The sequence below is a fragment of the Fukomys damarensis genome, unplaced genomic scaffold (assembly GCF_012274545.1).
Source record: "Fukomys damarensis isolate Sample0158 unplaced genomic scaffold, DMR_v1.0_HiC HiC_scaffold_13, whole genome shotgun sequence".
Classification (NCBI taxonomy): Eukaryota; Metazoa; Chordata; class Mammalia; order Rodentia; family Bathyergidae; genus Fukomys; species Fukomys damarensis.
This window is the reverse complement of record NW_022900925.1, coordinates 39,551,542-39,563,263: the sequence shown is the minus strand read 5'-3', so window position 1 is coordinate 39,563,263 and position 11,722 is coordinate 39,551,542. Positions and strand designations below refer to the sequence as shown.

Sequence of the window (11,722 nt, the reverse complement as noted above, 5' to 3'; positions counted from 1 at the left end):
CGCTGCGCGAGCGGGGCTACATCAAGGGTACCATGGGGCTGAGGGTCCCAGAGGAGGGAGGGGCCGGGGGGAGGTCCGTCCGGCACTGACACCCTGTCCGCAGACCAGGTCTTCGGCTGTGCGCTGGCCACGCTGTGCGCGCGCGAGAAGAGCTCGGTGCCCTGCTTCGTGCAGCAATGCGTGCGTGCTGTGGAGGCCCGGGGTATGTGCGGCTCCTACAGTACCGGACCGGGAGGTAGGGGCGCTGGGTCCGGGGCTGGGGCGGGTGAATCAGCGCCCCCATCTGCACAGGGCTGGACACTGACGGGCTGTACCGCATCAGCGGGAACCTGGCCACCATCCAGAGGCTCCGCTACCACGTGGACCACGGTGAGGCCGCCCCCTGGGGCGCAGGGCCCGCGTGCCGGCCAGCACCCCTCTGCCGATCTCCGTTCGCCGCATCTGTCCCCGCTGACCCTCCCCTCTCCCCCAGAGGAGCGCCTGGACCTGGACGACGGCCGCTGGAGTGACGTCCACGTGATCACCGGCGCGCTGAAGCTCTTCCTGCGCGAGCTGCCTGAGCCTCTCTTCCCCTTCTCCCACTTCAGCCAGTTCCTCGCAGCCATCAGTAAGCCGGAGCCCCAGAGGCCCAGATGGAGGGTCGGGGCCCCGCTGCTCTGCGCCAACCCTCGTCTCCCCACAGAGCTGCAGGACCCAGCCCGGCGCAGCCGCTGCGTGCGGGACCTGGTACGCTCGCTGCCCACCCCGAACCACGACACCCTGCAACTGCTGTTCCAGCACCTGCGCAGGTGAGCACGGGCCCCCTGCACCTGAGGAGGAGGGGTCCCTACGACCCCCATCCCCGCCTGACTGTCTTCCCCGCAGGGTGGTGGAACACGGGGAGCAGAACCGCATGTCGGTGCAGAACGTGGCCATCGTGTTTGGGCCCACGCTGCTGCGGCCAGAGACAGAGGAGGCCAGCGTGCCCATGACCATGGTGTTCCAGAACCAAGTGGTGGAGCTCATCCTGCAGCAGTGCACTGACATCTTCCCACCGCACTGACCGGCTGCCACCCACCCTTGCTGCCGCGGGTTCGGCGACTGGAAGTGGGGCTTTCCCTGGCATGTCCTCAGTGGGTGCCAGGGGAGGAAGAGCTTTTGTTCTGAGAGGGGGATTTGGTGTGGGTGCTTCCTGGCTCCTTCAGGCAGGCGCCTGGCCAGAGCCCTGTGTAGGTGACCGAGTACAGCCTGACGGCAGCCTACAGGACCATGCGACCTCCAGTCTCAGGCTCCCTGGCCCAGGATGAAGAACTGGCTTCATATGCCTTCCTGTCTGGATCCACATCAGGATCCAATCCACTGTGTCCTGGGCAAGGTATTTTTATGCCCACGAGCTGTGTGCCCTGGGCCTGCCGCAGAGGAGCCCTGTCCACACACAGCCGATACAGGAGGGAAATGGCTCTCAAGACCCTCAGCAGGGTGCAGCCTCCAGGGAGGGGCCTTGGCGTCTCTGCCCCCCATTCTAGCATGGGCCAAAGAGCAGCCTGCCCGCCTGCTTTTCTGAGGGGAGGAGCACCTGGCCAGGCCCTTTCACGCCCCAGCTGCCAAGCTGACTAGTGGGGCCGACCTTGGCTCAGCACTGGGAAAGACCTGGGGATGCAGGGTAAACCTTAGGAAAGGAGGGGTGAAGCTGCTTTAGCAGCCTCCGCCCGTCCATCCTCATACATAAAGCATGGAGGGCTGTGGATCTGGGGGCCCACCTCTCTGTTCATGGCTCAGTGAACAGTAATAACTCATATGTATTGAGCGTCTGCACCAGGCCAGGCATCCTGCCCCGGTTATCTTTGTGCCCCTTGCATTCTATATTTATTGTGTTCTCGTGTGCCAGGCACAAACTGTCCGCCCCATGGAGCTGGGGTCCAGGCAAGAGAGGAAGACTTCCTACCATACAACTAAATATTTAAAAAATGTAGGGCCGGGGATTTAGCTCAATGGTGCCACTGCCTGCCTCACAAGCACAAGGTTCCGAGTTTGATCCCTGGTACAAAAATAAATAAAAGATGTAAATCAAGCTAATAACTGTGAAATAAAATATGCTCTATTCTCCTCCTTTAGCAAGGGTGCTTTGATGATGAAAGCCAGGTTCTAATTTAAGCATCTGTGACTCTCCTGAGGTCCTTAAGAATATGGTGGGGTGAAAAGCAAAGACCTTCAGCCTGCCCCTCCCTTTGTCCACACACAACAGAGCAGAGAACAGGCTCTGCAGACAGGAGGCACTTCAACCCACTGGTGACATCTGAAGGAGTAGGTCTGGGCTATTGAGGCAGGGTGTGCTGGGCCCCCACATCAGAAGCCTGGTCAATGGGAAATGTCCAGCCTCCAAGAGGCCACCCTACTGGGAGAGCCACAGACAGGGCAGCACGGAGCCCCTGAGGTAGGAGACCATGTCAGGGACCCTGCTTCCAGATCAAAGGGCAGAAGCAGGCAGGGTTCTGGTGACATGGTTGTCCACGTCATAGGAAGAGGCACAGGGGCTCCAAGGATTTGTTGGGGGGTGAGTGCCCCCAGGACCCAAGATCCCTCTGCCAAAGCATGTGAGCTAGCCAGATTTTCCTCGTGGGGTGTAGTGCATGCACCACAGCTCAAAGGAGGAGAGCTTTAATGTGGCCCATGGTTTCTGAGGCCTTGGTTCATGGTAGGCCTGGTGAGGCATCATGGCAAGAGGGTGTTGGGGAGCAAAACTGCTTAGCTCATGACAGCCAGCAAGCAGAGCACAGAAGAGCATGAGAGAGACAGCCTCCAACATCCCTGGGACCACATCCCCCAGCTGGCCCACTGCTAGCAGCGTACTTGGTGGGGAGCGGCAGTGCCTAGCATGCGTGAGGCACCGTGAAGGAGGAGGGAAAGGGATTCCTTCTGTGCCCTTGTGTCCTTGCCTATCCCTCTCACCTCTTAAACCCCTGGTCTTTCTCCACATGTCTGATATTTCATTTGGAGAACGTCCCATAGATGAAGTTATGCAGCAGGCAGCCTTTCCAGACTAGCCTCTTGCTCTCGGCATGATGCCCTTCGTGTCGACAGTTCAGGACCTGTGACATCAGATGGCCCGTGTGCTCTTTGGAGTCCCTCCCAGCTGCCAGTGAAGGATGCGGCTGGGTGAGCAGCCATCAGGAGCCAGGCCTCCTCCCCGGCCAGGCTATGCAGTGGGGATGGGGTGTCTGCCACAGAGCTATGAAGCTGCCGGCAGGGGGCGCCAGAGACCTGACCCAAAGGCGAGTCACGCGGTGCCCGAGGTCTTGTCCCACTCTGGACCCCAGCCCACAGGTTTCAGCCCAGCCCTGAGATCCAAATTAGTGACTGAGGCGTGTGCCCCAGGAGGGGACAGGGAAAGCCTGGCTGGGAGAGGGGCCTCAGTCAGGCAGAGGGAGGCCCTGCATCAGCTGGGCCCTCCGCAGAGGGTGGCTCCGAGCTCAGGCTTCTGCCTGCTCTTCCTCTGCACCCCCATGGCTGCCCTCGGTTCCCCTTGCTTCTCCCAGAACCGGAGCATGCGCCTAGCCCTCCTCACCGTCCTCTCTGTCTCTGTCATCCTCCCTGCTGGCACCTTCCCCGTGGACCCTGCCAGGCCCCTCGAGCTCTGGCCCTGTGGGCCTAGCTTTGTGTCAGGCGTGGAATGAGTACCTGGGTGTCCAGGGTCGGGGAGGGGAGGGAACCCTGGCCCACAGTGCTCTCAGGGCCCCAGGCAGGGCTGACACTGTGGCCCCCTGCTTGGCGAGACATGGCTGCATGTCCCATCACCCATAGCCCGAGGACTTTCGCTGCGGGCTCAGCTTTGTGCCCCCAGCCTCTCCCTCGTACCCATGCTGCATAAAGCCTCCCAGCAGGGTCAGCAGAGGGGAAGTCGTCAGCATTCCCAGCTTGCAACAGAACCACCTTCCTGTATCCACAAGCCCATGTAACCCACACACCGCCTCCCCGCCAGATTCTCTCCCATCTCCGATGGCCCAGGGCCCAGCAAGGAAAGGGCCACATGTGAATCAGTGAATGTATGGATGGGTCAGGGCTGTATCTGTGAAACCCTCTTCCTGCGGCCTGCATTGCTCTTCCCTTCACCCCCGGTGGCTTTCCTGAAGGCTGCCCTCCTCTGCTGCCCTGGGTGCTGATACGGTGCACACTCCCTCCCTGGGTAGCCTTACCCCCAAGTAGCTTTAGCTGCTGCCCCACACTGCCCAGCACAAAGTCTCCAGTGGCCCAGAGCCCTGAGCATGCCCTGTGTCTGCCACCATTGCCTTTTCTTTCTTTCTTGTTTTTTTTTTTTTTTTTTTTTTTTTTTTTTTTTTTTTGGCTGGGGATCAAACTCAGAACCTTGCACTTGCCAGGCAGGTGGCAGAACTTCTGAGCTAAATCCCCAGCCATTTCACCTCTTTTCAAAGAGTCTCTGTCCTTCCCTTGGAGCTCCAGGGAACAAATACTCTGCTTCCCTGCCTGAGACCGCTGACTCCACCCTGCACATACTCAGTTGGTATTTGTGAAAGGAATGAGGGAATGGGCTAATGACGCTGCCTCTGAGGTCCTGTGAACACTTCTGGTTCAACACATCCCAGGCGGTTTCCTGCTCTCTGCTTCCTCTCTCCTCTGCCTCCCAATTTAGAATCCTAGGTCACCCCAGAGGGCCTGCTCTTCACAAGTAAACTACCCAACATGGCGCCAAGTTTTACCTCAGATTCTGTGCCCACTTATCCCAGTCCCTGCCTGCCCTGGTCCTCGCCTGCCCCTGTCCCCACCTGCCCCAGGGTCCAGCTGCCTCCCACTTCAGCCCTGCATCTTCCTCAGGGGTTCCCTGCCTGTCTCACACCCACTCTGTCCACACTGCCACTGGGCAGCTGTTCTTAATTGTCAGCCCCATTACCCTGACCCCACCTTAAAATGCTCCTTGTGTCCACACCCCACAGTGTGGTTCCAAAGTGTCAGACTCACAACGGGTGGCACTTGGCATGCTTACAGCAGGCCGAGGACCTCTTATATGAGAGCCAGGTCCTCTGAGTGACCGTGAACAGGAGCAGAAGATAAGGAGCCGTTTCTTTCCTAACTCTGTCCAGCCTTCAGATTGTGTCAAGGAGAAGGCTCTCAGCAATGCTGCCTTCCTCTCTCTGGCTAATTCTTCCTTTTAGCAGGAATCGGGCTGCAGCCAGCTGCCAGCTAGCACCCTAGCTCGAATGCAGAGGCACCTGAGTCTTGTTTTCATTCTGTTTCATTTACAATTACAGTACCTCCTATCTACAAAATGGGCTGTGGAGTTTCTAGCTATATTGCTAAGTCCCATAAAGTAAAATTTATTCTAAGAAGATACCCATCAAAGGGCCAATCTAGTGTCCAGGATATACAAAGAACTCTTACTTATCGATGAGAGAAATCAATAGAAATTGAAATAGACTCGGTCTTCACAAAGAAGACACATGAAACCCTTAAACAAGCGCCAGATGCATCAGTCATCTGAGAAATGCAAAGTAAAAATCACAGTGGGACACTGCTGAATCCCACCAGGGCTGGCTCAAAATCACAGCCTCAAATGCTGATGACGGTGTGCAGTGTCCCCAGCAGCGAGGACAAACCGGCACCCACTTAGGAAACAGCAGCCTCAACCGAACTCAGCCACACTCAGGAATTCGGTTCCTGGGGATGATTCCAACAGCAGTGAGTAAATGCACACCAGAAGTCACACCCACAAGTGTGCATAGCAGCTGTGCAAAACAGCCCCAAATAGACCACAGTCTGCCTGTCCACCAGCCACGGATCTGTCCACCAGCAGCCAGTGGACAGACTGTTGTGTGTTCCCAGAATGGAGTGGGTATGGAAAAGGATTGAAGGATTAAAGAAAACGCCTGTTGCATCACAGAAGCCAGACCGGAAGAAAAATCCTGCTTCCATTCATGCCAAGTTCAGAGGGAGGCAAAACTAAAGCATTCTTAAGCCTCAGACCCAGGTCTCCTGTGGCCTGGAGGAGGCGCTGCACCCCAGCTATTCTGCCTTCCCATGTAAAAATTATTTTCCCCAACCCATGTACTTTTTTGCAGGCATGTTACACATCAGGGAAAATTGCCTAAGGCTGAGGAGGAGCTCCATGGTCCAATGAGAGCTCAGCACCACAAGGTCTAAGATTCAGTTCCCAGTGCCAAAAAGAAAAAAAAAAATGACTTAAAGTTAGGCTTTTAAACAACAGAGTGCTTAAGACAAACATCAGAAACCCAAAGCCCAGGCTGTAACGGTCCTGCAGGCAGAGCCCACAGTGGCACAGGGACAGTTCGGCCTTGGGCCACACAGCCATCAGCTGGCCTCAGGAGCACAGTGGGACTCTGGGAACCTGAGTTTGGACTGAGCTTGGCCTGGCTGCTGGGCCCTAGGCAGATCGTCTGACACCCTGGGCCTCAGCCTCCTCACCTGCAAACCACGTGGAGGGTGATGGCGTCTTGAGCAGGGAGCAAGGATAGTAATAATAGGCAGACATTGCTTTAATCACACAGCACACTTCTCCTAACTACCGCCCATCAGTTGCCACTCCCTGTACCTGCACAGATCTGAGGAGAGCGACTTTCTTCTCCTATAAGGTGATTCGCGGGTCAGCGTTGGCTGCGGCATCGGCTGAGCATCCACATCTCCAGGGGAGCACTCCGGGCTAGTGCCCTCCGATGTCCTGGAGCAGAGTCTTGGCTGTGACCTAGTGCAAGATCACGAACGGCCAGTGGCCACCAGGTCTCTGGGTCACCGAGTGTGATGAACTGGTCTTTTGCTCTCTTTCCTTTATACTAAATTCTAGGGCTGTGTGGCACTGATTTGAGCTTATCTATTACACATCAGGCTATCAAAGTCACACATCAGGCGGGAAACAGGTGGTCAAGGTCATTATATTACTTCACACAGGAGGGAATTATAAGTGCTTATCATATCAGGGAGCAACTCCTACACACACACACACACACACACACACACACTGCACGGGCTCTCCCCACCTATCAGTCGTGTTCAGTTATGGCCTCGGTCACGGCCTCAGGCTCAGTGACAGCTTCAGCGACTGCTGTCATTGGAAAAGGATGTAAATAATATAATGAATTTTGCAATAACTGTTTGCTCTCCACAGATGGGCTCACAGAGGAGCGAGCATCTCTGACACAGGGGCCACACCGGTGCCTGCTCTGCCGGGCTGAGCCCTGCCGTGTCCTGGTGTCTGACTAGCCTTCCACCTGGGGTTTCACGGCCTTCACCCATGCGGCCTCACACCTCCGCCCCAGCCTGTGAACACCGGCGCCCCAGCCGCCATGACCTCTGTCGCTGTGTGTCCAGTCCACTCTTTCCGTGCTGGCTGGTGCCAGACTTGGCTGGTAGGAGCAGGCTTCAACGCTTCCTCCTTGATGGAAAAATGGGCCACTCATTGAGTGACTGTCACCCCGCCAAGTTTCCGGAAGGACCTGGTTCCTTCATGCTCAGGAGAACGCAGGCCTTCAGCCCTCACCATTGCACCCCAAGATGTATGGAGGGGGAGTGGCGATTGCTGTGACATCAGCTCCAAGGTTGGGGACGTCCCCGGCCGGCCCAGTTCCTCCTCTGCCCTGTATGGATAGGTCATCTATGGGAGGGCCTCCAGCTGCATCGCTGGCGGGGCGCCTGGGAAGGAGGGGCAGGGAGTGCTGCGTGACCTCTCACGGCCTAGGCCCCTGCGGCCTGGCGTCAAGTCAGTTCCTTAGCAAGAAAAGTGCCACAGAAGCCCTTCCGGCCAGGCTGCCCTCAGTTCGGGTTTGACAATGAAGTCGCTCACCCCAGGGTCTCCCTACACCTGCTCACAGAACCGTGCTTTTACCCAAGGTGCCTGAGGCTCAGGCCTCCACCTGTGGAATTCAGCCCCCAGGCAGGAACCATCCTGTACTAGGCAGAGCAAGGTGGAGAGCACAGGACACCCCTTCCGTTCTGGGCCTGGCGGACAGAGGAGACTTGGGGCGCCAGGCAGGGTGGCTTCTCATTCTGACCAGGTTGCCTCTCTGTCCCCCAGACCTCTGCCCTACCCTCAGCCATTTGCCAGTGCCCAGTGGCAGCAGGTGCGGTGCTCAGAAGTACCCACGAAGGACTCGGGAAATCTCACAGCTGGAATAGGACAGGGCCGGGGAAGGAACGCCCTCCCTCCTTTACCATGTTTCATATTCAGTAAATGTTTGATGAGTGTTGGATGTGTGCCAGGTACCAGGAACAAGGCCACCAAGTGGGCAGACGCAGTCACGAACCAAGGCAGTCTGAGAGCAGGGTCACTTCTGTGGGTGACACAGGTGGTGGGTGGTCAGTGCTCGGGGAAGGCCGCCTCAAGGGGACAAGGGAGCAGCACCAGCCCTGGGCAGCAGGGGACACACAGAGGGAGGTGCAGGGAGCACCCAGGAGCTGGGCTGGGACAGAGGAAGGTGACTTTTGTCTGAGGAATGTTCGATGGGGGGTGGCGGGGAGTTAAAGAGACAGACAGAAGAAGAATCCCTCCTGCGAAGGACCTGAAGACATTGGGTTCACTCCACCGCAGGGCACAGCCCCTGACAGAGAGAGCCACGTGTTCTCCAGGACACCTTACTCATTTCTTTCTCTGGCCATGTAAGAGGCTGGGTGGAAAGATCAGCACCAGGCCTGGGTCTGTGCGGGAGATGAGACCAGTGGACCCAGCAGGGAGAGTGAAAGCTGGCTCTGCCACCGTGAAACAGGGTGGGATTGCGGCAAGAGTCATCCAGACGGCCGACTATGGATTTTCAAAGTTGGTGGCCAACGGACACGCCGTGAGCTCAGGGTGGGAGTCCAGGGGTGCATGGTTAGCAATGAGGAGGAGGTGCCAGGGTGAGTCAGTGGAGGGAAGGCAGCCAGGACACAGCCCGGCACCGTGCAAATGCTGGGCTCATTCTGGACAAGGCTGGAAGGGACACCAGACAGAAGCCAGAAGGGCAAGGCGCCCAGGAGGCAGCAGCACCTGCACTGACCAACCAGGGCCAGGGCTGAGGAAGGCGGTGCAAGGCTTGGAAGCTGCGGAGGGGACCAAGGACGATGTTCACTGGCTTCTACCCAGGTTCACCGCCTCTGCAAAGGGTCCCTGAGAAGTCACCACCAGCCGGGAGGTGGGAGGATCCCAGGGACCCAGGTCCCCAGGAAGATGATGGGCTGGCCCCCACCTACTGAGGTGGAGGAACGGACAGGGGGTGCGGATGAGGGCCCTAGAGAGTGGGTATTCCAAGGAGGGAGATGTCAGCTAACTCAGCTACCACCCAGAAGAGCCCTGAACCCCCGAACTGCCCATCTCTGCTCTCCCCAGCCCCTTCCCCTTTCCATGCCTCAGGGAAGGGTCCCCCAAACTTCTGCTGGGCAGAGAATGCAATGGGCATCAGGGTGATGCCACCCAACCTCCCAGCACCTGCTCTGCAACCCCAGGTGGGGTCCAACCTGGGCGCCAGTTTAGTGCCCAGCGGCACCCAGATGCCTCCCAGGGGCCACTGCCAACTCACCCGTGTGATACTGCCACCTGCTTCATCCTGGGTGACTCGGCTGAGGACCCCATCCTCTGGAGGGCAATGAGAGGCTGGCCACAGGCTCTGCCACTGTGGCGGCCCGGAGCATTAGTATTCATCCTGAGAACAGGAGGGAGGCCATGGTGTTTCAGGATGGAGTTTGGTGGGTAGAAAGTTGGGACCTTAGGAAGCTCTGGCCACCTTGGCCCCTCCTTCTTCATTCTCCAGTGCCAGGTAGGAGAGGGCTCAACCCCGGATGCAGGTCTGAAGCCTAGTCCAGAGACCCCAGGATCACAAAGACAGAGAAGGGCCAGTGAGCCAGGCTGGGCGTGAGGACCCCTTGGTGGCTGCCCTGAGCTCACAGCGCTCACTCCCACCTTGGGAGTCTCCAGAAAGCCTAAACTTGCCTTCCGGGTTGGAGGACACTCACCCTGTGGCCCCAGCGGTCCATCCTTGACCACTAGAGGTAGCATCCACCCCTTCAAACCCATCTCAGTGCACCCCTTGCTCCCAGAGGAGGAAGCTAACCTCAGACTATGCCCGATCTGGCCCCGCAGTGTGGGTGCACCCCCTCCCAGTCTCTCCGCATCCCTCCTGTACTCCTTCCTTCTCTCCCTCCATCGCCTCCGTCCCGGCCTCCATCCGTCCCTCGCCATCCATCCCCACATCCCCCATGCACCTCCTACGCCCTTCTATCCATCCAGTCACGCAATGAGTGTTTGTCACTGTGCCCTGGGCACCACAGGAATTGCTCAGGACACAGCAACGGAGATGTAAATTAGATTAGATTAGAGAGCCAGCCTTGGTTTCGCAGCCCAGCACTCTTGGGGTGAAATGCTGGTTTAGAGCCGGAGCTGCTCCCCGGGACCCCTGTACCCGCCCATCTCCAGAGGCCTTGACCCAATGTGTGTCCTGGCTCAGGAGACAGACCGGGCTCCAGTTGAACTCCATCCCTTGCTGGGTCCTGACCCAGAACTCCATGTGTGGCTTCAGACGCCTCTGGCTTGTCAGTCCCCTGGCCATCTGCTACCTGTCCACGTGTGGGCAGAGCTTCTTCCACATGGTGCCTCACACTGTCCAGGAGGTGCGTGTCCCCAGAGTGGAGGGGCCTGGACTGTCCCTCAGTCTGGAGGTGGAGCCACACGGCATCGCCGCTGCCATAGCTGTTGTCACTCCGTCCCACAGGGTTGGCTCAGGCTCGCGGAGAAAGGACGACGTAGACATCCCCCCTCCATGGAATGGGTGCCAAAGAACTTGCAGGCATGTTTTAGAACAACCAAATGCAGCTAAGAGTGGTTAAAGCCAGAAATGGTGTCACACACCTGTGATCCCAGCTACTCGGGAGGCTGAGGCAGGAGGGTCCCAAGTTCAAGGCCAGCCTGTGCAGTGTAACAAAACCTTGTCTCAAGATAGATACATAGATAGATAAACAGACTCAGGGATATAGCTCAGCACCTGCATAACTGGAGCAAGGCCCTCGCTTCAATCCCCAGCACTACAAAAAAGAGAAAGGCCAGCTTAGGTGGTCTGATGGCGTCTGTGCCCTGGGCCCTGGGCACCCACGTGACTTCCGGCTGTAAAGAAGGAAGAGGGTGGGTGTTCGGGGTGTGCTGCGTGTGGGCCCAGAGAGGGGATGAGGGGAAGGAGTCGGCAGGGAGGTGAGGTACCACCCTGCTGGCTGGCTGTGGAGCCCAGCCCAGTGTGCAGAGACTCTGGAGTGCTGACTGCAGGGCCATGGAGTCAGGGGCTTTGCATGATCAGTGAGACCCACCCTCCAGCTGGACCTGAGAGGGGCCTGCACTCAAGAACCCAGACCGGAGGGTTTTGCTAAGGGCCGGCTGGGAGCCCAGGGGCCAGGCCCTCTGCCTGGATTGTACCACCACAGCCCTTGGGAAGTGAAACTTCTCAGGGCCAACATTCTCCTTTATTGCTCGAGGGTGGCTTTCAGCGGCTCCCTGCTCTGAGAAGCAGGAGGCACACACCCCGAAACTGGCCCCTGGGGATTCCCAGCGCAGAGAGCGCCTGACCTCACAGCCCTTCTCAGGGACACGAGGGGAGTCAGCCTGGGTTTTGGTGGCAGCACCACCAGGAAAGATTCGTGCGACCTTCAGAAGTTGCTTCCCCCTTGAATGCTCAGTTTCCTCATCTGTCAAATGTCAGGACGGGCTCTCTGAGGCTCTCCTCACCTGACACCACAGACAGTGGCTCCCCAACCCCTCCTGAGC

The 11,722-nt window shown here is 58.0% G+C and overlaps 1 protein-coding gene across 1 annotated transcript in view; it reads left to right on the top strand.

Moving 5' to 3' along the window:
- Arhgap27 (Rho GTPase activating protein 27) overlaps positions 1–1,991 on the top strand; it is a 22,166-nt gene extending 20,175 nt beyond the window's left edge. Inside the window, exons 16-21 of the mRNA XM_033763148.1 lie at positions 2–27; positions 104–202; positions 292–369; positions 473–607; positions 683–788; positions 865–1,991. Coding sequence (XP_033619039.1) covers positions 2–27; positions 104–202; positions 292–369; positions 473–607; positions 683–788; positions 865–1,042 — 622 coding nt within the window. The 3' untranslated portion in view covers positions 1,043–1,991. The remainder of the gene's footprint in view (position 1; positions 28–103; positions 203–291; positions 370–472; positions 608–682; positions 789–864) is intronic.
- The last annotated feature ends 9,731 nt before the right edge of the window (positions 1,992–11,722 follow it).